At 47.6% G+C, this 24,943-nt stretch overlaps 1 protein-coding gene across 1 annotated transcript in view; it reads right to left on the bottom strand.

The window, feature by feature from the left end:
• Positions 1–24,943, bottom strand: part of LDLRAD4 (low density lipoprotein receptor class A domain containing 4) — a 297,425-nt gene that overhangs the window by 149,953 nt on the left and 122,529 nt on the right. The window contains 1 exon segment of the mRNA XM_024763876.1: positions 5,750–6,212. Within this exon segment, the coding sequence (XP_024619644.1) occupies positions 5,750–5,846 (97 nt within the window). The 5' untranslated portion in view covers positions 5,847–6,212.

Raw genomic sequence — 24,943 nt, 5'->3', positions numbered from 1 at the left:
GTGGGAGGATTCTTCCAACTATTTCGGGGAAGGGACGGGAATTTCTAGGAATTGGGCCACCACCCACTTTTTGGCCTTTTCTGGTTGGCCTCAGAACTGTCATGGCACTGGTGGGTGTGTCATGCAGCTGATGTATTACAGTGAGTTCAAGGTCCACTACAAGTTGAATCTTACGCCATCTTGGACCTAATTGGTTCTAACCAGTTTATGTCACACCCTCAAGGGCTATGTCATTCTTTTAGAGGTTGTGCCCTGCCCCCTTCCCTCCGATTTCATTAGGGGGATGAGAAAGCATCACTAACAGTATCAAGGTGTTTCAAAATGCAGAAACCATCTGCGGATGGACAAGGGGTCCACTTTGTCCAGAACTTCAGTCACAGCAAGAGAACGAAGAAAGACATCACCAGGGGGCCTTGAACTACGGGCTGAGGAGTCTAGACTCTTTAGGAAGCAAGAAGAAGCCACGGAAAGTTTGGGGGCAAGAGCAGGTATAATTAAAGCTGCACTTGCAAGAATATAGGCGGAACTCAGACAGGGGAGAATGGAGACAGTAAAGCTGCCTGGGTCCTACTGGCAGCACCTACACACGTCTGGCAAGAGCTCCCTGAACGGGCCTGGGTAAAAGCAGCCCCCCTACGGCCCAGCACCAGCAGGACAGGGTCGCCTGAACTACAGACACAAAGAGAAGCACATGCTGTGGGGGGCTGTCCCTCCATGGTTTTCTTTTTAAAAAGCCTTCAAGGTCTTGTCACTTGGGAAATATTGCCCACTGGCTGCCCATTTGGAACCTTCATACTTTCATACTGTAGTCTCTTTCCTAATAAAGAACTGAAAAAAGTTATGCAGTAAAGAAACCAATTTTTCTTCTAGAATTTGGCCATCAATCCATCAACCCCTTATATTGAAAAACAGCTCTCTATCTCCTAAAACTAGCATCCTCCAGGCAGCTTTGGAAAGCATGGGCTAATAACCAACCCGGCAGCCTTGAAGGGCTGAGTAATGAGCTGAAGGTCAGGGTGATGGGAAGCGGGTGGTCAGCATCCCTCAGGGCTGCTCCACGCCTGGAACAGTACAGACCTGTTCAGGCCACCAGCAGGGTCCCGCGCTCCTGCTGGTGTGAGAAAAATCCCACTGTGTGGGGGTGCGGACAGGCATCCCAGCAGCTCAGTTCAAGTGCTTCTTGCATTCTGCTCATTAGGCTAAGAAAACCTGGTCAGCAGCATCCTAGAATGGCTCTCTTTCAGATGCCTGAAGACTTATATCCACTCTCATCTTTCTCCTTTATGAGTAAAATAACCTTAATTTATTTAACAACTAGGTCTGGTTATCCTTTTCACAAGAAAGACTTGTAAACTCTGCAGAAATTTGGTTCATCTACCCAGTTATCCAAGGTTGAATGTCTTTCTGCATTGAATGGAAAGATTCAGAGCCTCAGAAGGTTAACTGAGCATCTAAGGGCGGCCCTGGGGGCAGGGAGGAGCAGGGTCTCAAACCCGCATCAGCTTTAGGTGACAACGCAGGCAGGATGCTTTCCACTCACCAGAGTACAGTGAACCTCAGAGGAAATCTCCCACGGCTGGGACGCTTCAGCAGAGGGCTGGCTGTACCCCGCTGGAAGGATTTCCATTCCTCTCTGCCCAGAGGCGCTGCAGGTTTGATGTCACAGGAGTCTATCCACTTACATCACTGCCTGCGTGAACCAAAGCTCAGTGGGAGGAACCAAAGCAGAGACCCCAGGTCACCTGCCTTCTCACCTGCCTGAATGAAATAGCAGCACTGTCGTTGGGCCTTGCCATACTCAGGAGACCCTCCTGGGGGGGGCATGCTACAGAGTCACCAACATGTGTGACTCTCAGGACAGGCTGCAGCCGCCGTGGATGGGCACCTGGGGACTGAGCTCAGCCAGCCTCAGAAGCTGGGACCAACCAATCCCTTCAGAAATTCAATCACACACCTTAATAAAGTTCACATCTTTGACCCAATAATTCTTTTTCTGGGAGTTTATCCAAAGGAAATAGCCCAATATACAGAAGAGCTTTTTGCACAAAGGTGTTCACCAAAGCATTATTTATAAGGATAAAAGCTGTCCAAAACTGCAATATCCAACAAGAGCACAATTTTGAAACTCAAGTACACTTACATAAAAGAATATTATGCAACAATTTAAAATCAGACTTATGATGAAAATGCTCATAATGTAAAGTTAAAAGGGATTGAGCAGATTATAAAATTGAATATATATTATGAACACAGTTCTGTAAGAAGAAACGCACAGGAAAGACTGAAAGGACACAAGCCAGAATGTTAACAATGGGAAAGCTTCATACGGCAGGACTGTGTGTGGCCAAGTATTTGTCTTCATTCAACTTTTCTGTGCTTTCCAAATTTTCTTACAATGAGCAGGCATTACTTGTAAAAGGAAAAACTTGAGTTTGTTAAAAAGAATAGTATCTAAGTGATTAAAATAATTTCTAAATTACATGTGCTGAGAAAATTTAAAACAATGTATAAATTCCTATATGCAAGGATTAGCCAAAGAAAATCATAATTAGAAAGCTGACTTTACAGTACGTATCCATGGGGGTACACCTGCATGCACACAGGAAGCAAGACATAGAGGGGACTTCTAACCACGTGGGCGGGCAGGCAGCCAGCAGTGCATGGGGGAGGGGACTTCCCAGCTTCTACCACCTTCAAGGTAATTTCACAAGCTCCAAACAAGCATGGACTTGCCATGCAAACACAGCTTCGCACAGGCCTCCCAGCCTCCCTCCCAGCCAGACTGCAGCCGCTAAGCCCTTCCTTACATCCTAAGAAATCTGGAGCCCCTCCCACCCCCACTTCCAAGAGAATCAGAACATAAAATACAAACTGATGAATTTTTTTCAGTGGAGGTATGGTTAACTGTATAGTGACTTTTGTCTAGCAAAAACAAGATTTAAGCCAAGGAAAAATGCCTTAACCCCTTTATCATTTAAGATACGTAAGGCAAGACTTTTTTCATTAGCATCTTCAATTCCAGAAGCTAAGATGATAGTTTTCAGTTGCCCTGGGATAAGAAAGACTAAAGCCAAAAAACATAAGAACAGTAAATCAAGCGGGGAGGGGAAGCCCCCTGCTCACCTCCATCTGAGACCACAGCTCAACCTGCCCACGGGGCAGGGATGCAGGTTCAGCCCCTTCATCCTACGCCACCGTAAGTAACTTTTACCAACTATGCGGACAAAGAATGATGAAGAGCAGACAGAGAACAAATCTGTAAGCTGAGTGCCCAGGGACCCACCCCGAGAGAAGGCCATCACTTAGGTCTCCTTCCTTTTATCACTTGTTACTTCCTAGAGATACTGGGAAGCTAAAACGACTGCCCTGGTGTACCCAGCTCTGATAAATAACAGTCAGCACTCGACAGCTTTCTGAAGGGTGGGCTGATTAGTTAATTCAATCATTCCTGTTGAAGGAATAAGGACAAGTCGGTTTCTTTTATCAAGAACTGACTCTGGAACCTGCCCCTCAACTCTGACACCTGCCCCACGATGCTCCTGGTGCTTCCCAGACTTTCCTGTGCCCCAAGCACCTGAGCTCTTGTTAGGATGCAGCCCTAACGTAGCAGGACTAAGTGAGCAGAGACCAGTTAGCTTCCCATCTCTGAGAATGAGACCCAGTCAGTGGTAAGGCTCCCCAGGTGACCCCCATGTGCAGCCAGGGTCGCACATACCACTAGGAGGTTTGGAAAGGCCACCGGCTCAATCTAACTCCTGGCTACTCTGAGTGTGCCCCCTGTGCAGTGACACCAGCACACCAACACCAGCCTCAGAGCTGCGGTGAAGAAGGGCGGGGCAACACAGCTAGAACATTAGGTCGGCCACAGTTATCGTTTCACTATTGCCAGTAGTATGATTATTATTCAGGTGGGCTGACACAGCTGGGACAAGGCCAAATTTGTAAAGAAACAGAGTTCTTGGGAAAACTATGAGTTAAAAGCAGATAAGAAAATAAGAGCTGGGGAGGAGCTCCAAGAGGGTGGTTCAGGGCAAGTGTGTGGGGAGCTGACAGAGGGCAGTGTGCATGGCCCACAACTGGGGCAGGAACAGTCACAACTGCAACCACTTACCTGGGCCTGAACTAACGGGGCAGGCACTGTCCTAACTACCCCCAGTTCTCCAGGCTGAACCATTCTTGCTTTCCATTCTTTAGCGCCTACTATCCCAAGGCCCCCCGACGGGCTGGGGCCTTCCCCTCCCAGGGGGCAGAAGAGCTGACGACCTAGGAGAAACCGGCAGTGAGCTGGGAGCCTCGGGAGCTAGGCGGGGCATGCTCTTCACCCCTGTGGGGGCAGTGACACAGCTGAGGAGTGTGGGGACAGGCTCGTCTACATTTTGGACTGTGAGCTGCGTGCCCCTCCTCAGGTTCTTTCTGTCCCACCCTTTCTTCCTTCTCTTTTTCCCTCTTCCCCTTGGAGCTGCTTTACGAGCTGCCTTCCATGGCCTCACAGGCAACTCTCTCGGCAGCTGTGTCCCAGGGCTGCAGCTCCTGGGATGGACAGCTGAGGCACGACCCCTAGGGAGGACCGGAGGAGGGGTTTCCGGTTGGGCTGGCCAGCTGAGGAGGGCCTAGAGAGCTGGGCTCCACGTACTCTTCTGAAACAGCCATCTCACTCGTCTTCCTGGGCCCTGACCACTCTGGGGGACCTTCCCCAACTGGCCCCCAGAAGGGGGGTCCCCTGTTACACATGCCCGGTTCCTCCAGCCCTCATTCTCCTGTGAGAGCTGCACGTGACCACATTCACTGTCAAACCAGCCAGGGGAGCAGGAACAACACGTGACTATCAGGAGCAGAGCTCCAGCCGGAGTGAGGAAGAGCCCCACGCTCTCTCCCCAGCAACCCGAGCTGCCCGCTACACACGACTGGAAAACCTGCCAACTTTTAGGACTCACAGAGCCAGAGAATACAGGCACTTCTTGTAATTTTCCTATCATCCTTCCTTTAAAAAAAAAAAACAAAACTCTTTTTACATAAAATTGTTTTCCCTGGATTCCACGAGGTCCTTCAACTTCACGGCCCACATTCTATAAATAAGGAGGCAGAGGCCCAGAAGCATTAGCGGCTTCCTGGGATGTTAAGTGAATCAGACAAAGAACCAGGATCCAAATTCAAAAGCTCCGTGGCTCAGGCCCTGGCTCTGGGCACCAGCCAGACTGATTGGTTCCCTGTGAAGGGAGCAAATCAGACCTGGGGGGAGAACATCCATGTGGAAGAGTGACACAGGGCTTCTCCACGAGTCCTTTTCAGGAGAAGGTCAGTGCTCAGAGTCACCACCCCACTACCGTCTGCACACGAGCGAGTCTCAGGAAGAAAACTAACGACGCGGAGGGAAAGGTTACTCATCATCCATAACTATTCCCTCCAAGTCTTCCCAGCTCTGGACAGAAAGACACCCCAACACACCGCTCTGCAAGTGATGGATTTTCTTCAAGGAACGGCGGCTCTCCAGATACTATGTGCGCCCTACAACTCAACAAAGCAGAATCGTAAAATGTCTGATGCTCTTTCAAAATCCTCTCTACAGAAAAGGAGAACATGCCACAGATTTGCCAAAATCAGTCACCACGGCAGCCTGAGCCCCTTGACGTTGTGTGGGCTTCAGTTCCTAAATGTAGACATATATTCATTTCATAGAGTTGTTTGGTATCTTATTACCTATCGACTAAGAGATGAAATAAAGTTTTCAGTTAAGTGTGGCGGTTCTCACCTGTGAAAGCATTTGTGGCCTGAAAGCCAGCTTCCTGCATACTGCTCCCCGGCAGGCCTGTGTTCCAACTTGTCAGCTGTCCCGTCACCAGGAACATCCAGGAGGCCTCAGGTCACCTCCATCTCAGCTTGCAGGAGGCCATCACTCTGCCTGTCTGGTTTCTGGTAGCATCGGACACCAACCTGCCCTGCTCCCAGCCTCTGAGAGCAGGTGGTAGCTGGGACGGCACCCAGTCCAGCAGTGTGCACGCTTGGGGCACCGGTCACATCAGCCGTCCAGCCAGAGAGTGGAGGCCATGGTGGGCCCAGGAGCGAGGAAGCTGTATCACGGACACCGGCCTACCCACCTCAGAGGAAGGACCCCTTCAGCTGCCTGGAAGCCAGCATTCTCCAGGGGTCTCACTTGCTCCGGGGGGTTCAGGAGGGTCTGATCTGCAGCTCTCTATGCTTCGCCTCTCCCCTTGCTGAAATTAAAAAGAAAGAGATCATTTTCCTGATGACCAGTAGAACATGAAACTCAGTAGACCCACAGAAGCCAAAAAAGAAAAAGAAGAAGCCCCCAGAGCCGTGCCCATGACCACACTGTGTGGGAAGTGGGGCACGTGTAGCACTTCTCCTGCTGCCCGAGAAGGGGTGGGGGGCCGGGCAGACTCCTGCACCCAAAACAAGATGGGGCCAGCTGCTCCAAGCCGTTCTAGGAATAGTTACAAAGGTCACACGCATTCAAATGTCCTCCCCAGGCTACCCTAGGCCACAGACACCTGAAGGAGAAATCCATTTCCTAAGCAGTTTTCTGAGGTCTTACAAGTGGGATCCGAGGTTCATGCCCACTGCTGTCAGCACGCCAGAAAGGACTTGGGTTGAGCTGTTTCACAAAGTGACTCTTGGGATTTCCCTGGTGGTCCAGTGGCTAAGACTCCGGGCTCCCAATGCAGGGGGCCCGGGTTCGATCCCTGGTCAGGGAACTAGATCCCACATGCTGCAACTAAAGATCTTGCATGCCCCAACTAAGACCCGGTGCAGCCAAATAAATAAATATATTTTTTTAAAGTGACTCTTAAGTGGGAAGAAAAGGTCAGTGATAATTTTTTTAAAAGAATAGGAAGGAAAAGCAAATTTAATCTATCAATATAAACTGTTCCATATATATTACATATCCCATAATAATAAAAGCATTTTACAAATACTTATCATATATTTTAATGTTGTTATACTAGCAACATTAACTACAAGAATGTTAGAAGTCCAAAGGACCAGACTTTTTTTTTTTTTGGCTGCGTTGGGTCTTCATTGCTGTGCGCGGGCTTTCTCTAGCTGCAGCAAGTGGGGGCTACTCTTCATTGTGGTGCACGGGCTTCTCATTGCAGTGGCTTCTCTTGTTGTGGAGCATGGGCTCTAGGCGCATGGGCTTCAGTAGTTGTGGCACGTGGGTTCAGTAGTTGTGGCATGTGGGTTCAGTAGTTGTGGCTTGTGGGATCTAGAGCACAGGCTCAGTTGTTGTGGCGCACAGGCTCAGTTGCTCCGCGGCATGTGGGATCTTCCTGCACCAGGGATTGAACCCATGTCCCCTGCATTGGCAGACGGATTCTTAACCACCGCACCAGCCCAAGGACCAGGCTTTTGTTTTTTTTTTAATTTTATTTTTATTTATTTAGTTATTTTTAACATCTTTATTGGAATATAATTGCTTTACAATGGTGTGTTAGTTTCTGCTGTATAACAAAGTGAATCAGCTATACATATACATACATCACCATATCTCCTCACTCTTGCGTATCCTTCCCACCCTCCCTATCCCACCCCTCTAGGTGGACACAAAGCACCGAGCTGATCTCCCTGTGCTATGCAGCTGCTTTCCACTATCTATCTATTTTACATTTGGTAGTGTATATATGTCCATGCCACTCTCTCACTTCGTCCCAGCTTACCCTTCCCCCTCCCTGTGTCCTCAAGTCCATTCTCTACATAGGACCAGACTTTTAAAATAGAATCCCAAGTATGAATCTCTGGTATTAGAGAAAAGGAACCTTTTCCATTATTATCACTTCATCCTAAACAATTTATATCTAATTTTTTAAAAATGTAACTTTATTCCTCTTTTTCACCATCAAACTAGAGAAAAGAAAAAAATTTAAGAAAACAGCACATAACAGAAAGGAACCCTCTGTTAAAGCCCTCTTGCTGTAAACATAAGGTAATAAAGTAAAACATCACTAATACAGACTAATTGGAAGGAAGCCCTACTGGATTAAGGAAGCACCTTAATTACATTAAGAAAGAAATTCAACTGCATTGCCTTCATGTACTTGCAGTAACAATCTCAGTTAATAAAGTGCAGCCCAGTAGGAGTCCTCAAGTTTAATGAATAGGTAAAAAATTTAATTAAAAATCATTTATGTAAACGGTGGTTCTGAAGTGCTTGAAAATGTGAGAAAATGTTTGTTCTCTGAATTTAAACATTCTGTATCAAATGACCAGTACAGTTATCAATGTCCCAAAGTCCTACACCAACATCCGGAGTAAAGGACCATGTGCACTATAGTTATCTACTTTGGGGAATGGAATTGCCAGTTAAAAATAAAAGCCCACCTGCCCTAAAACCTTGATTCTCTTTACTCTTTCTATAATGCTTTCAACGCACAGAAATACTAGACTGTATTTGTTCTCTTTTCCTGAACTCAAAGACAAACTAAAGTGTGGTGATGTTTTTGGTTTTTTTTGAGGGGTTTTGCTTAATTATCTTGTTTCATTGTAAAAGGCATGCTCCCACAATTTTTTAAAAAACCAAGCTATACATTTCAAAAGTCTATGGGAAAGATTGAGGCTGATGTGGATAGAAATAGAAGAAACAACAAACTCTTCTTTTTTTTCTTACTGTCTCTGTCACACTCACCAATACTTAACTTTACTTCTAAAAGAGAGGGAAGACGACAGGTGTGTAACAGCTCCCCCTGAGGTCTTGGACATGGTCCTGGCCTGGATGTTTAGAGCATGACATGTGTGGTTCCCAACACAGGCTGAAGGGCCAAAATTTATTTTAATTATCTTCATTAACTGATGACGTGTATATTCCTACATACATTTGGAGTCTCCTTAATATGCAATTTTCAAGTGAAAGTGAACCTGTAACCGCCATAAAATGTTTTTTTCTCACCACTAACAACACAGATAAGATACCCTTTCTAGAAACACACAAAAAAGAGGAGTGGGTCCCCAGAACCTGCAGTCTGTTTTGTTCAGCGAGGGACTGACCAAAGGGAACGGGGCCAGGCAGCCATGCTCAGGAGGAAAGTACAGATGATCCAGCAGGCTGGAGAACAGGTGGGTAATTGGGACCTAGAGTTGGCAGAGGTACCACATGTCGGCTTTCACAGCTCAGCAGCCAACCAAGAGTCAGGAAAAAGGCGCAGAAGCTGAACACATCACTGTCCTGCCTGCCTCCCACCCTCGAGGGCCCTGCTTACCTTCTAGTCTCAGAGGTGGCACCTCGCCCACCCCTGGGACTAAATGCAGAGCCCGGTAACCTGGCTCGCTGGCCCTGGCCGCAGCTGTGGCTGCATGCAGGGGTGCTGATCGCTCAGCACCATCTCTCCGCTGAGCTGTAAGCCCCACGGGGACGTTTCCCTTGAGCACCTAAGGCGTTGCCTGGTGCCCAGTGGACGTCAGTAGGACGAGTCTACTGAACGATGGATGGGTGGACCAAGGCTGCTGGTGTTTGGACGAGGTGCACAGAGAGGCTCGGCAGACCCTGCAAACCAACCCGCTGCCCCGAGCCATGCTGATGGATGCCATCCCTGGGCTGAGAGGCTGTTCACACCTCTGGCTCTGAGCCTCTGAACTGGCAAGGCTTTTGCTACCACCCCACTAGTCAAGGTGAGACAAGGATAACGAGCAGTGACTCCCCTGCACTCACACTTCACAGCAAAGTACCCAGCACAGGCCCATGCCCATGGAGGTCACTGCTCTAAATCCTCTCAAGCCACAGAGAAAACTCTAGCCCCACAGAGGTTACATGACTTAGCCCCAAACTAGCGCTCAGGAATTGGGACTAACACCTGGTCTTTTGCCCCTCCAGCCACTGTTATTCCCATGCTACTTCTGAATCTCAGGTAGTTTCCTAAACCGAAGTGCCTTAATGCTGGTAATGCTCAAATCAGGAAAATCTAGAGGGGAAAAGAGGAAAAATAAAGAGAGAAAGAGGCAACTTACCCAGGATGCAAGGTCACAGAGTAACCCTGAACCCATTCAAGAGACCCTCTACAGCAAGCACACTATCACCATCCTGTCATGGACATATGGACACATACACACGCACACACACATGTTCTACTTACACTGGGAAGACGGGCAGGACTAACCAGGAAATAAATTAATTCAATATTGCACTTGAAACATGTCGTTAAGTCCCTCCCATAGTGGAGCAACAGTTACTAAGGAAATAGAGCACACAAAAGGGAAAAACACCCCCACAACAAGGGACGTTCTTAAAAACATGAACGCCCACGAAACCTAACCAAATACGTTGTATAGGAATACGTTTGCTTTACCACTTGTTCACAAAAACTCATACGACACACAGCTTCTCTAGAATCACTGGGGAGTGAACAGAAGTGCATTCCACAGATGACACCTATCATGAAAGTTCAGTGCGGAAAGACTTGCGATTCAGGAAACATAGGGTCACACGCTGGGCACAGAGGTCAACTCAACAGAGAAGTCAAACAACCTTTTCTCAAAATCTAGTAACACTAGTATAAGTGTAGTGCATAAAGAATCAATACCGTAGGCTTCCCTGGTGGCGCAGCGGTTGAGAGTCCGCCTGCCGATGCAGGGGACACGAGTTCGTGTCCCGGTCCGGGAAGATCCCACATGCTGCGGAGCGGCTGGGCCCGTGAGCCATGGCTGCTGAGCCTGCGCGTCCGGAGCCTGTGCTCCGCAACGGGAGAGGCCACAACAGTGAGAGGCCCGCATACCGCAAAAAAAAAAAAAAAGAATCAATACCGCAGTTTCATTTCTGATTTCCTCGCACCATGGACAGACTGCCTCGCTGGTACATTGGTTACCTAGGTGACAGCCACCTGGGTGATGGCCAGACCGAGCAGCCGCAGGCTCCAGGCCGCAGAGATCCCACCTGTCTGAGGACAGGCGCTGCTCCACCCTCGGAAGAAGGAGCATGGAGAGGTGAAGGGATGGTCCCAACCCCAACAAACCATGACACTGTTGCAAAACTCAGAAAACAGAAATAGGCTGAGAGTGTGCCACACTGCTTACTGGAAAAAACTCAACTACTGGCTTGTTCACCTAAGGTCAAAGTGGCAATGGATTCTGAGCGAGACAGAGGTGAGGAAAAGTGGGACAAGAAACCTGAGGGTCTGCTTCTGCCCGAGCTTGGAGCCCTCTGCCCTGTGGATAGACACGCAGACCTGAGAAGTGCCGGTCAGTCTAGGTATTCCTCATGGCAGCCACTGGCTCTGCCCTGCCCTGAGCCAGGCTCAGGCAGGCTACCACATCCTCATGCACCATGAGGGGTGAGAGCTCGAGGTCCCTTCTGATCTGAGCAGGCCCCAGTGCTCATGTCTCCAGTCAAGGGAGACAGGACAGATGTGCATGAAAAGGACACTGTGAACCAGCACAGAAAATCTGCACAGAAACCAAGTCTGAGAACAACTCAGACAAAGGGCCATCTGCACAGCAGTACAGATCCTTCTCACTGCTCTTAATTTCTGTGATTTGGGGTGTATGACAATTGCAGCTTTTATAACACAACCTCAAAGCCATCGAGCCCTGGGCAGCTCAATGGGCTCCAGGTACTCAGGTCACCACTTCAGGAACCAAGTACAAAATCTAAAACCCTCTTCAAATATGCACACAAAATGCAAACAGGGAAGGTAGCAATTCTATTAGACCATCCTTTAAAATGTCACCTCGAAAATCTGACACTTGATAAAACCTGAAGAATCTACAGTCTGAGCTCTACTCAAACCAAGCTGGAGAACATTTCCCCCAGATAATTAAGTAGGAAAACTGCCCCTAATAATCAGTACAGGTACCACTACCTCCTCACACTACCTATGGGCGGGGGGAGGCCATGGGCTCGCCGTTCATTTCATGGAGGAGGAGACGGTGGCCCAGGGAGGAGAGGGAATGCACTGTAGGATGAGGGCAAAGTTGGACCAGAACCAGGTGTCGGTCTGGGCCCAAGCTCCAGGCTCTCCTGTAGACGCAAACTGGTCAAAGGAAGAAGCTGAGAAAGGGGCACAGGGCACACATGGACCCCTGCCTGTGGGGCTCAGGGGATCCTGAAACGATCCCCACTTTCCCAGGCCCAGATCGGGCCATGCCCATGACACCAACACACCCCAAAGAGAAGGCGCAGAAGGGCCAGGGCCTTGGGGCAGGGGCAGAGTCAGAGTCCTTGAGCGGACGTGCACTGACCAGAGGTCCCCTGACCTAGTCTGAGCACGTCACAGTCACCTCGACAGTGGATACCAGCTGAGCAGAGGTCACTCCTCCCAGCCTGGTGTGAGGGACACAGGCTGGCTCTGCTTAGCACTTAGCATTCTCCTCCACCCCAATTTTCTTCAGATAAAACCAGCTTACAATGGGCATGACAGGCCAAGAAAAGGGGGGCCTGCAGGGGTAACGAGTATGAACAGCAAGGAAAGGGGACTGAGAGCAGAAGGGAACATGGGCCCACAGTTCCACCCTCCCTGCACATGTTCCTGGCACCCCTGTCACCCATCAGGGCTGCTGGGCCAGCGCCTGCACCCCGGTGCCTTGCCCGTGACCTCCTCCCTGCTCTCTGGCCTAAAGAATGCCACACAAGCTGCATCTTCTCATTCAGCTGCTTGTGGGGTCACTACTCTAGCACGGCACTATTTGAGGTGCCTGCACTCTCCTATCTCTGTCTATGGAGGTATTTCTAACGGAAACCTTTTCTTGCTAATCTTTGCATCCACAGCACTGTCCATGGGGACGAGCATATAGCAGGTACCCAATAAATGCTGGTTATACTGCACTGAATCACATCTGAGCTTCAGCTCGGTCACCCCCTTGTCACTCTACTCTCTCTGCCCTGCCTCAGCTGCACGAAGCACCAAGGGCCTGAGACCCAAGGAGGCTGCTGGCCACAGGGCATACACACCGGCAGGGTGCTCCTTGTGGGAGGGTCAGGCTGGGCGTCTGGAGCACAGGCAAGGCCAACCCTCCACCACTTAAAACACACTGGAAGGAGAGCTTTCCATGCAAACAGGCCAGAGGACAAAAGGCCAGACTCTGAGGCAGACCGCCTTGGGTGCACCTCATTCTAGGCCACATGCAACTCTGGCAGTTACTTAACCCTGAGCCTCAACTTCCTCATCTGTAGAGTGGAAGCAACAATGACACTCATAGAATTATTGTGCATTTAATGAGGGACCATGTACAAAACACTGGTCTCCAATCAATGTTAAAGAACAGTGCACCTGGGCAGATGCCTGATGCAGGGCTGGAGAGCATGGCCCACCCTCCCTCCTCCAGCTCCATCTCACCCAGCCAGACACAACAGAGCGTTCGACCTCATATTTCCTCACATGATTTGTCTTGATATTTTTTAAGTTCTTGACAGATAAAAATCTAAGCTCACAAAGCTCACAAACACCCTACGTCAGCTAAAGTTAATAAAAGAAAGAAAAGGGAAAGGATACAAAAGTAAAGAAAATGTGTAGGTGAGGTATTTGGTATGAAATGTGGTAGAATAACCTTTTGTTATTATTATTTAGTTAAACAAATGACAAAAAAGAAACTCGTCTTTAAAAGGAAAAAGTCTCGATATTCAATTTTTCTAAATGTTTACATATTGAAATATCAAATTTTAAAAACAGCAATAGATGGTAATAAATAAAGTTGACCCAGGTTTTACATCTCCTTACTAGAAAATAACCATGCAGGGTCCAATCTGCCTTTCTTCTGTCCTTCGCCCTGTTTGGTTTGTACCTTTGTAAAGTGCTGACTTTTTAAGTCCTTTTACGTATATTTCTGAAGCTTTCCCAAGGCCTCAAGAATGAAATTCTGCACAGAGAGGACATCTCACCAAGTGCCCTCTGCATGACAGGAAGTGTTGGAACAGGGCCACTGGCACCTGAAAAGCTAATATAATGACCAACAATGAAACAGCCGGTGCTCCTACAGAAACGAACCATCTGCACAATGCCAGGTGCTCGCGTTAGCAAATGTTTCCTAAGTGTCCCTTGTGCACGAAGCCCCAGACCAGCTCCACATCTGCTTTCTAATCACACAGTGGATACCTAAACGTTCATCAAGTAGCTTTGCCTTGTATGCTTATATTCATTTTCTGAAAAATATATTTCTCTAGGAAAAAGAAAACTTTCCACATTATATTACAATTCAATAACCTGTTTGAGGTGGGTGGTAGTGGACTGAACACTCCAAAAATATTCTTCTTAGATGTTTCCAAAGAAAGGTCCACATGGTCTGGGACAGACATGGGAGAAGGGAGATGCGTGCTGTGAGCCCTGATAGGCACTTGCCCACACCGGGGCCCACGAGGCTCCGACCAGAGGCCAATTTAACACAGGTGCACTGTAGGTCACACACACAGGGCTGCTTAGTGACCGGTGCCCTGGCAGAGAGACAACGAAACCGAGGAGGAGCCCACTTAGCTCTGCAGAGAGGAGGTGGGCAGAGAGCTCATGGACACGGACCCAGCTGCACCCTCTCAGGACCTGCACTTCCTTCCACTCAACCACCCCGCTGCCTCTCTCGTTTAAGGGAAGCAGAAGCAGCAGCACACGCCACGTGTCCACCATCCGAGGAGGAGGAAGACCGGGTGACTGCCCCAGACAGACCACAGGTTCACAGAGAACTCGAAGATCATCTCTGGACCAGCCTCCCAAGACGACGTGGAATTCAACCCAGAGAGCCACCACGGGAGCCACGCCAAATTCTGGAAGCAGAACTCATTTAGCCCAGTCAGCACTGGTGGAACAACTCAGTCTGATCACAGAAGCCCAAGGACACATTTCAGCAGATGTCCAAGGATACAACACAAAATGGTACAGTCTGAGGTTGGCCCCTGGAGCTGATGTCACTGCAGCAGCTGGCCCGAGAGTGTGACACAGGGGCTCTGAGTGGCAGTGGAGCACAAGAGCGAGCTCCCACTCTGGGAAAGGCCCCAGCACACTAAGCCACAGACGAGCAGTGCCCAACTCCACAGCCGTTAGGGAAACACTGAGAGAGTTTCCCGGCCTCCTGGAAGGCTGGATGGGGCAGGGCCATGACAGTGCACCTGTCCTGAAGAGCAGCTGCTGAAGGGGTAGAGAATTCAGGGGAGAGCTTGAGTGGTATTTGAGTAATGGGACTACACAACCCAACCCCGTGTGTCTGGAGGCCTCCAGCCAAGCAGACAGGGCTCATCAGACCAGTTTCCGCTGCCTTGGTAACAAAGGCCCACGTGTGCGCTCGTCACAGCAGAAGCAAACAGGTGTTATTCATGAGGGAGGCACCACCGCAGGTACCATGTGTCCCACCAAGCGTCCCCAGTGGCGGAGACGTACCTCCTGTAACACAGGACTGGCCCTCCTGACAACGGTGTCCTGCAGCACCTGGGCCTGTGTGTTTGCAGTCCGCTGAGTTTCCGCAGCTTCAGAGCACGTACCACCGCTACAGAAACCACCCCACCCTGAACAGTGCACCAAGCCCATGTCAGTGTCCCTGACACCGAGTGAAGCTATCTGTTTAACGTGTCCACCATCAGATCTGGACAAGAGAGTTCCTATGAAACCACCCAAGAAAACCACAGGGCTCCGGGCAGCAGGAGGAATTTTTTTCTTTTTTTTCTTGCGGTACGCGGGCCTCTCATTGTTGCAGCCTCTCCCGTTGCGGAGCACAGGCTCCAGACGCACAGGCTCAGCGGCCATGGCCCACGGGCCCAGCCACTCTGTGGCATGTGGGATCTTCCCGGACCGGGGCACGAACCCGTGTCCCCTGCATCGGCAGGCGGACTCTCAACCACTGCGCCATCAGGAAAGCCCTTGCAGGAGGAAATTTTAAGCACCAAGTTTGGAGCCTGACATCACTGCTCCGGTTCTCATCACTCCCCACACTTGGGCAGTGTCTGATGGTGTTGCAGGACTAAGTACTCTGCGGCCCCGTCAGCATGACCGGCAACTTTCTCCCCATTGAAAAGAGCATCTTCTTTCAGTTCTTCCTTTCCCTCTAAAACCAGCCCTTATTTATTCCCTTCCCCTCTGGAGCCAACGAGTAGGAAGTGACCCATTCCCTCCTGCTCTGCAGTGGGCCCTCAGGAGCCTCCGGCAGTGGTGGAGTGGAGGGGGGGGGGGCAAGAGGAGGCCTCACCACAATCACAGCAGCACCTCCCGTCCCCTGGCCCCCACCGTGCCCTCTAACAGCGAGGAGGAGGATGTGATCGTGCTCCTCACAGAAGGGCAAGCTATTACTGCTTTTAACCCAAACACTCTCTCTAAGCCAGTGTTCCCCCTAATGTCCCTAGAGGAAACATGCAATCATCAAAACTAAATTTTGCCTGTTTTGACTGGAAAACTGAATCCATTGATAAATACATTTGAAATAGGAAAATAACCGTAAGTAAATACACAAGACTAATGTCAAAGAGCAAGGAGCTGCCTGTTTATTTGGGCTGGGGTCAGAGGCCAGGACAGAAAGAGAATGAGGGTCGGGGCTGACAAACTCTGACACAGCGGCTCACTCCACAGAGGTGCTGTGCTCAGAGGAGCAAGCGCAGCTTTGGGGTCAAACAGACGGGGCTCAAAATGACCATTCTGCTGAGCAGCCTGCCACCCTACCCGGGCAGGCTACACAGCCTCTCTGAGCCTCAGTCTCCTCATATGTCAAGTGGGACATTAATGTAGCTGTAAGGCAGTGGTGCTGAGAAAATACACGACAGCACGGACACAGCCTCAGAACACCCAACAGGCCCTCAAAACACAACAAAGGGAGGAACGGGGAGCAGGGAGGAAGGGCAGGGGCAACACTGCCCTGGATGTCAGACCCTTGGGAGCCGTGTAGATGGTGTGGTCAGTTGACTGGGCTGTAAGCGGTGGGGTCCACTGAATGCCACTCCATGGACGACCACTCAGAGTTAAAATCTAGGGCGTGCTAGACTGAAATTTAACATTCTCATCTTCAAACAATTATTTAAATAGGTCGCCATCAGGTACGCTTCTTTTTCCTTACCACAGGTCAAGACTTCCATCTGACTTGGCCCTGCTGTTCACCCCACGAGGCCCTCATCTCCACCCCAACACACGAGCCAGGCAATATTCACAGCTCATCCACCAACCGTAGGGATTCCACACATCAGAGAAATCACCACTATTGAAATGACTCATCTCTTCACTTCCTCTGAATAAAAACATGTTGTTAAGTTCAACAGAACCATACAAGAAATAATAGCTAAGGGTGACACTTCAGTAACTTAAACCAACACCTAGAAATGGTGGCCTGGGAGAAAATGAAGCGACTGGCACCTTCAAGGGTGTTCTATGAGCCCTGTCTTTCCCCTCCCTGACCCACCGTCCCCGGGTGAGTCCCAGCCGCCAACCACATAGGCCCTGAGCCCAGAGGTACACTTGGGCAGAAGAGGGTTGTGTGTGAGGACGAGGCTGCTGTTGAGACTGAAAAGCAGTCTAGCTATTCCACTATCATCCCTTTCCCTTCTGGTTCCCATGGTAACAAACAGACCTCAGATCCCCAAAACAGAGTAAAGATAGCACTGTGCCCAGTTTCCCTGCAATCTGTTTCCATAGGAACTGGAAGAGAAGGGGATGGAGTCTGGGTAGCTGGAGTGCCTGTAAATCTGTGTTCCCATCAGGTGAGCTGCACATGGTGGCTGGCACGCTGGTCCAGTGGCCTGCAGGCCTCCAGGGCTCTTCAGGAGTGACACATCCACTCAGGGATGGAGGCCCAGAGAAAGGGAAGCTCACAGCAGGCTAGAAGTGGGTCCCTCCCAACGCACACTCAGAAGGTGATTCACCCTTTCTCTCAAAGGGTCCTCACCAGCCAGGAGTGATCCATTTCAGACCAGCAGTTCCACATCTGGCTGGGTCACCCCAGACCTACTGAATCAATCTCTCAGGGGGCTGGGAATAGGATTCTGTAGTTTTTAACCAGCTCCAAAGGTGATTCTGATACTCAGCCATCTGGGAAACCAATGATCTGGACCTGAGCTTCCTGAAGTTTAAGGCAGTCATGCAACCCAAGGGGACCCTGGTGAAATGCAGATTCTGGGTCTGCAGGTCTGAATTTCGAACCAGCTCCCAGAGGATGCTGATACTGCTGGTCCTTGGGCCACATCTGAGTAGCCAGGATCTAGACTCCAGAGAGTCTGGCTCTAGAACCTTCTCACAGACCCAAGACTCAAGCCATTCCCACGGGGCAGCCTATTCCCATCTTCAGCCATCAGTCCACACCGGGCTGGGCCGCAAAGGCCAACAGCTCTGGGGTCAGGGCCTACAGAGGAGTTGAGCCATGCTTCATATTACCCTCCCTCTGCCTGTTTTCTCAGCCTCCAGAGACAATCCTGTGTGGATAAGAAGGTAACAGAATAGTCAAATTTTATGTACAATCATCAGGGAAAACATGATTGCCTCCTCTAAATCTGATTCCTCGAAGAAAGGTAAAAGCAAATTCTGCATAGTTGAGGATTACACTAGTAGTGGAAAATGTGTAAATAGTTAGAATATTTATAAATATAGATGTATCATCAAAGAAGAATGGAAGTGTTCACATATTTTAAAAGAAATGAAAAATTTGAAAAACTGTACAATTATTATAAAGTAGCTCAGCTAGCCTTAAAATCCCTATTCTAAAAAAAAAAAGACAGAGTAAACAAGCCAGACTTCACTTTTCAGCTAAAAGTATGCAGAGTAATCAAAAGTAACATTTATTTCAATATTGAACCCACAAAATAGTTTTAAACCACATAAAATGCCAGTGTGTTACTCAAAAGCAAGCTACTGATTTTCTGTAATATTTTAAGAAATCTCCATTTTGCTTATATATAAAAAGGGAGCTTTCAGTTTGTTTCATTTAATACATTTTATATCTTTTTCTTCAAAAAGCATAACATAGGGACTTCCCTGGAGGTCTAGTGGTTAAGACTCTGCACTCCCAGTGCAGGGGGCACAAGTTTGATCCCTGGTCGGGGAACTAAGATTCTGCATGCCACACGGCGTGGCCAAGAAAGAAAAGCATAACATACACCAATCTTTGAAAATTAAAATATGAACAAAGAATCCAGTTATAAATCACTGAATTATGTTGTAGCTTACTTGAAAAGTAATCTTCCAATTCTAAACATGTAAAAGGGAAAAAATCAGTTCTTTGATTAGTCAGCACACAAGCAACAAAGAGAGCTCAGCGTCTGCACAGCCCTGTAACTGCGGGCCGCCAAAGAAAACTTCACACACACAGTCTGTGACACACATTTTCATTCCCATGAGGCAAAAATATACATATATTTATTTATACATGCATGTATAATGTCACACATAAACTTTAAAATAAACATGAGTTAGTTTCGAGACTCAGTTGTTTTTAGTAAAGTTCCCAAAGCACATGAAGCCAGTGTGACAAGTGCTGTGATGAGAAAATGAAGTCAGAAATAGGGATTTCTGCATTTGCTTAAAAGACAATAAACACCCCCCCACAAAACCACGGGTGACACAGCCACAGTAGAGGACACCGCTGGGGTGTGGGCTATCAAGTGCGCCATTAAAAAGGATAAGAACAGCTGGGAATAAACGCAGAGACATGCTCACACCCTGCTTCCTGAACCCTGGGAGTCCAAGACACTGGCCAGAGAATCTGCGGTGGTGTTCACTGGGTCTGTAAGTTTACTCCTTATTGACATGAAGAAGCAACACTTCCTGTGAATGGCCGGACTGCAGCTGGTCTGCAGGGCCCGCAGTCTCTGTCCCTACACAGTGCAGACCACACAGCACAAGCTCGACGCGTCACAGGGAGACTCACTTCATTCAGACAAGCGGCGGCCAGGCCATGGCCTCTGACGGCACACTGCCTCTTTAGGGGGAATGTCTCATTCGACTTCCTCATCACAGCTTCAGGTACGGGGAGGGTGGGGGAGGCTGCTGGATCTGTCTCAGATCCGGTTCCCGTTGCCCCAGGAGCCCCTGGGCTCTCAGGAGCCCGAGTGTCCCTGCGCTTCCCTGGGACCCCAGCCCTGCGCAGCCTCTACTGACAGACATCTGATGGTCTGCCGTGTTCTGTGCTCTTCATTTATCACATCTCCTTCACAGATTCTAACAGTCTCACGGGCAAGGCTTTTTTATTTGCATTTTCCCTCCAAATTTAGCCTAATATTCACAAAAGATACTGCTGACAAATTCTCCCTTCTTCTCAAAGGGTAGGTAAAACTACGGCTAAACAGAAAAAAGCACCACCACCTTTTATGTTGACTCCCATGCACCCGCGGCAGAGGATGATGGCAGGTCTACCCTGTGAAGGCCCTGAGGCTACTGCTCGTGGAAACACCCCCTGAGTTCAACAACACACACGTAGAGGGGGAACTGCATGGTGAACTAAACTGACTTCATACACTGGAACAAAACCGTGGGATCTGGGAAGAGAAAATGCTCTAAGATATCATCCAGTTCAACTCATCGTCCCATGTAAGTAGAAATTACAGCTCAGATATCACAAGTCATGCAGAGCTGAGTCTAGAACAGAGTATAAAATTGGGCTAAATCCAATGCCCTTTAAACATAACACAGGCATATCTCGTTTTATTGCGTGTTGCTTTATTGTGCTTTCGCAGATACTGTACTTTTTACAAATGGAAGGTTTGTGGTGACCCTGCATCAAGCAAGTCTATTGGCACCATTTTTCCGACAGCATCTGCTCACGTCGTGTCTATGTCACATTTTGGTAATTCTTGCAATATTTCACTCTTTTTCATTATTATTATATTTGTTGCAGTGATCTGTGATCTTTGATATTACTATTACAATTGCTTTGGGGCGCCATGAACCACACCCATGTAAGATGGCAAACTTAACTGGTAAATGCTGTGTGTGTTCTGACTGTTCCACTGTTCCCCCATCCCTCTCTTCAGGTCTAATTCCTGAGACAGAACAGAATTAGAATTAGGTAAATGAGTAACCCTACAATGGCCACTAAGCATTCAAGTAAAAGAAAGAGTCACACATCTCTCATTTTAAATCAAAAGCTAGACATGGGCTTCCCTGGTGGCGCAGTGGTTGAGAGTTCGCCTGCCAATGCAGGGGACACGGGTTCGTGCCTCCGTCCAGGAAGATCCCACATGCCGCGGAGCAGCTGGGCCCATGACCCATGGCTGCTGAGCCTGCATGTCCGGAGCCTGTGCTCCACAAGGGGAGAGGCCACAACAGGCCACAACAGTGAGAGGCCCACATACTGCAAAAAAAAAAAAATCCTAGACATGATTAAGCTAAGTGAGGGAGGCATGGTGAAAGCCAAGAGAGCCCAAAAGCTAGCTAGCCTCCTATACCAAACAATCAGCCAAGCTATGAATGCAAAAGTAAAACTCCTAAAGGAAATTAGAAGTGCTACTCCAGGGAACACAGGAATGATAAGAAAGCAAAACAGTCTTACTATTGATATGGAGAAATTTTTAGGGGTCTGAATAAAAGACCAGACCAGCCACAACATTCCCTTCAACCAAAGCCTAATCCAGAACAAGGCCCTAACTTTATTCAATTCTATGAAGGCTGAAAGGTAGGGAAGCTGCAGAAGATAAATTTGAAGCCAGCAGAGGCTGGTTCATGACGTTTAAGGAAAGAAGCCGTCTCCATGACATAAAAGTGCAAGGTGACGCAACAAGTGCTGATATAGAAGATGCCACAAGCTATCCAAAGATCTAGCTAAGATCATTAATGAAGATGGTACACTAAACAACTGATTTTCAATGTAGATGAAACAGGCTTCTATTGGAAAAAGGTACCATCCAGGACTTCCATAGCTAGAGAGGAAAAGTCATTGCCTGGCTTCAAAGCTTCGAAAGACAGGCTGACTCTTGCTAGGGGCTAATGCAGCTGGTGACTTTAAGTTAAAGCCAATGCTCATTTACCATTCTGAAAATTCTAGGGTGCTCAAGAATTATGCTAAATCTACTCTGCCTATGCTCTAGAAATGGAACAACAAAGCCTGGATGACAGCAAATCTGTTTATAACATGGTTTACCTAATATTTTAAGCCAGTTGTTGAAAAAGCGGTTCCTTTCAAAATATTACTGCTCATTGACAATGTACCTGGTCACCTAAGAGCTCTGATGGAGACGGACAAGGAGATTAATGTTTTCATGCCTACTAACACAACATGCATTCTGCAGCCCATGGATCAAGGAGTCATTTCGACTTTCAAGTCTTGTTATTTAAGAAATTCAGGGAGGGTGGGAGGGAGACACAAGAGGGAGGAGATATGGGGATGTATGTATATGTATAGCTGATTCACCTTGTTATAAAGCAGAAACTAACACACCACTGTGTAACACACCATTGTAAAGCAATTATACTCCAATAAAGATGTTAAAAAATTTTTTTAAATCCAAATCAAATCAAATATAAATGATTTAAAAAAAAGAAATTCAGTTCATAAGGCTATAGCTGCCATTGACAGTGATTCCTCTGACGGATCTGGGCATAGTCAACTGAAACCCTCTGGAAAGGATTCACCATTCTAGATGCCATTAAGAACACTCATGATTCATGGGAAGAGGTCAAAATATCAGTGTTAACAGGAGTTTGGAAGAAGTTGATTCCAACCCTCATAGATGACTTTGAGGGGTTCAAACCTTCAGCGGAGGAAATAACTGCAGATGTGGCAGAAACAGCAAAAGAACTAGAATTAGAAGTGGAGCCTGACAATGTGACTGAATTGCTTCAATCTCATGATAAAACTTGAACAGATGAGGAGTTACTTCTTATGGATAATCAAAGAAAGTGGTTTCTTGAAATATAATCTACTCCTGGTGAAGATGCTGTGAAGACTGTCAAAATGACAATAAAGGATTTAGAAAACTCCATAAGCTTAGTTTGATATAGCAGCCGCAGGGTTTGAGAGGACTGAATCCAATTTTGAAAGAAATTCTACTGTGGGTTAAATGCTGTCAAACAGCACTGCATGCTACAAGGAAATCGTTCCTGAAAGGAAGAGTCAATCAATGCAGCAAACTTCATTGCTGTCTTATTTTAAGAAATAGCCGCAGCCACCCCAACCTTGAACACCACTGCCCTGATCAGTCAGCAGCCAGCAACACTGAGGGAAGACCCTCCACCAGCAAAAAGATTATGACTCACTGAAGGCTCAGATAATGATTAGCATTTTTTAGCAATAAAGTATTTTTAAATTAAGTTATATACCTTGTTTCTTTAGACATAATGCTACTACACACTTAATAGACTACAGTCTAGTGTAAACATAACTTTTATATGCACTGCAAAACCAAAATATTCATGCAACTTGCTTTACTGTGATATTCACTTAATCGTGGTCGCCTAGAACCAAACTTGCAATATCTCCAAGGTATGCCTATATAGAAATTCCTGATGTCTTAAGGAATCCTATAACGAATCTCCCCTCATAAATAAAAACATATGCTTTCAGCAACATGGATACAACTAAAGATTATCATACTAAGTGAAGCAAGTCAGAAAGAGAAAGATAAACACCATATGATATCACTTATATGTGAAATCTAAAATATGACACAAATGAACTTATCTATGAAACAGAAACAGATTCATGGACATAGAGAACAGACTTGTGGTTGCCAAGGGGGAGGGGGTTGGAGGAGGGATGGAGTGGGAGGCTGGAAATAGCAGATGCAAACTAGTATATATAAAACAGATAAATAACAAGGTCCTACTGTATAGCATGGAGAACTATATTCAATATCCATGATAAACCATAATGGAAAAGAATATTAAAAAAAGAATGTATATATATGTATAACTGAATCACTTTGCTGTGCACCAGAAATTAACACAACATTGTATATCAACTATACTTCAATTTAAAAATTTTTTTAAATTAAAAATTAAGGGACTTCCCTGATGGCACAGTAGTTAAGAATCTGCCTGCCAATGCAGGGGACACGAGTTCGAGCCCTGGTCTGGGAAGATCCCACATGCCATGGAAGAACTAAGCCCGTGTGCCACAACTACTGAGCCTGTGCTCTGGAGCACGCTAGCCACAACTACTGAGCCCGCGTGCCACAGCTACGGAAGCCCGCAAGCCTAGAGCCTGTGCTCCACAACAAGAGAAGCCACCGCAATCAGAAGCCCACGCACCACAAAGAAGAGTAGCCCCTGCTCGCTGCAACTAGAGAAAGCCCACACACAGCAATGAAGACCCAACACAGCCATAGATTAATTAATTAATTAAAAAAATTTAATTCATACTTTATAAAAAAAATTTTAATAAAATAAAATAAAAACATATGCATTAGTAAAAAGATGTCTGTTCCCTGACTGAGCAGTTCCTTGAATCTAGGTTCTGACAGACTAGGTCTGCCTACAGGAAGGCACAGTGTTTCCACAGGGGATTAGGACAGTCCACAGTGAAGCACAGGAGATGACATCAAGTTGTGGCTTGGGGTCCAGCAGCAGCAGGGATGGAATGCTGTGCCGCTGGGGACGGCCCTGATCTTAGTGCACACTACACCATCCCGTGTCTTAGTTGCATTTCACAGACCTGGCTCCTCAATATCAATTTCTCTGTAGACTGTTCCGAAGAAGCATCAGAGAGAGATGAACACAGGCAGCAATTCAGGAGCCATCCAAACCCCAGAGGAAAGCCTCCCCAGCAGCCATCTCTACTTCCTCCATTGAAACCTGGTTTCTCAAGGAGAGCAAAACCTTCCTGCCACTAGCTTAGTCTGAACACCTTGGTAGCATATTCTGATGAGAAAAGGTAGAAGGACCAAAAACCATGAAGGAGACATTGCCCACATCTAAAAATGAGGCAAGTCCTGATGTCACAGAAAGCAGACAGCTCCATGTACCATTCTAAACTTTCTCTTGGCCACTCTGGCAGAAGAGAAAATGGACAGAGCATCGCCTCTCGCACTTTCATTATGAATAATATATAAAAGTGGCCCTATAGGGCTGATGCAAACACTAAACTACGTAGGGTCTACTTTAAGTGCCTGACAGGAATC

Source organism: Neophocaena asiaeorientalis, unplaced genomic scaffold, assembly GCF_003031525.2.
Source record: "Neophocaena asiaeorientalis asiaeorientalis breed wild unplaced genomic scaffold, Neophocaena_asiaeorientalis_V1.1 scaffold110, whole genome shotgun sequence".
NCBI classification, from domain to species: Eukaryota; Metazoa; Chordata; class Mammalia; order Artiodactyla; family Phocoenidae; genus Neophocaena; species Neophocaena asiaeorientalis.
This window is presented reverse-complemented; position numbering and strand designations above follow the sequence as displayed.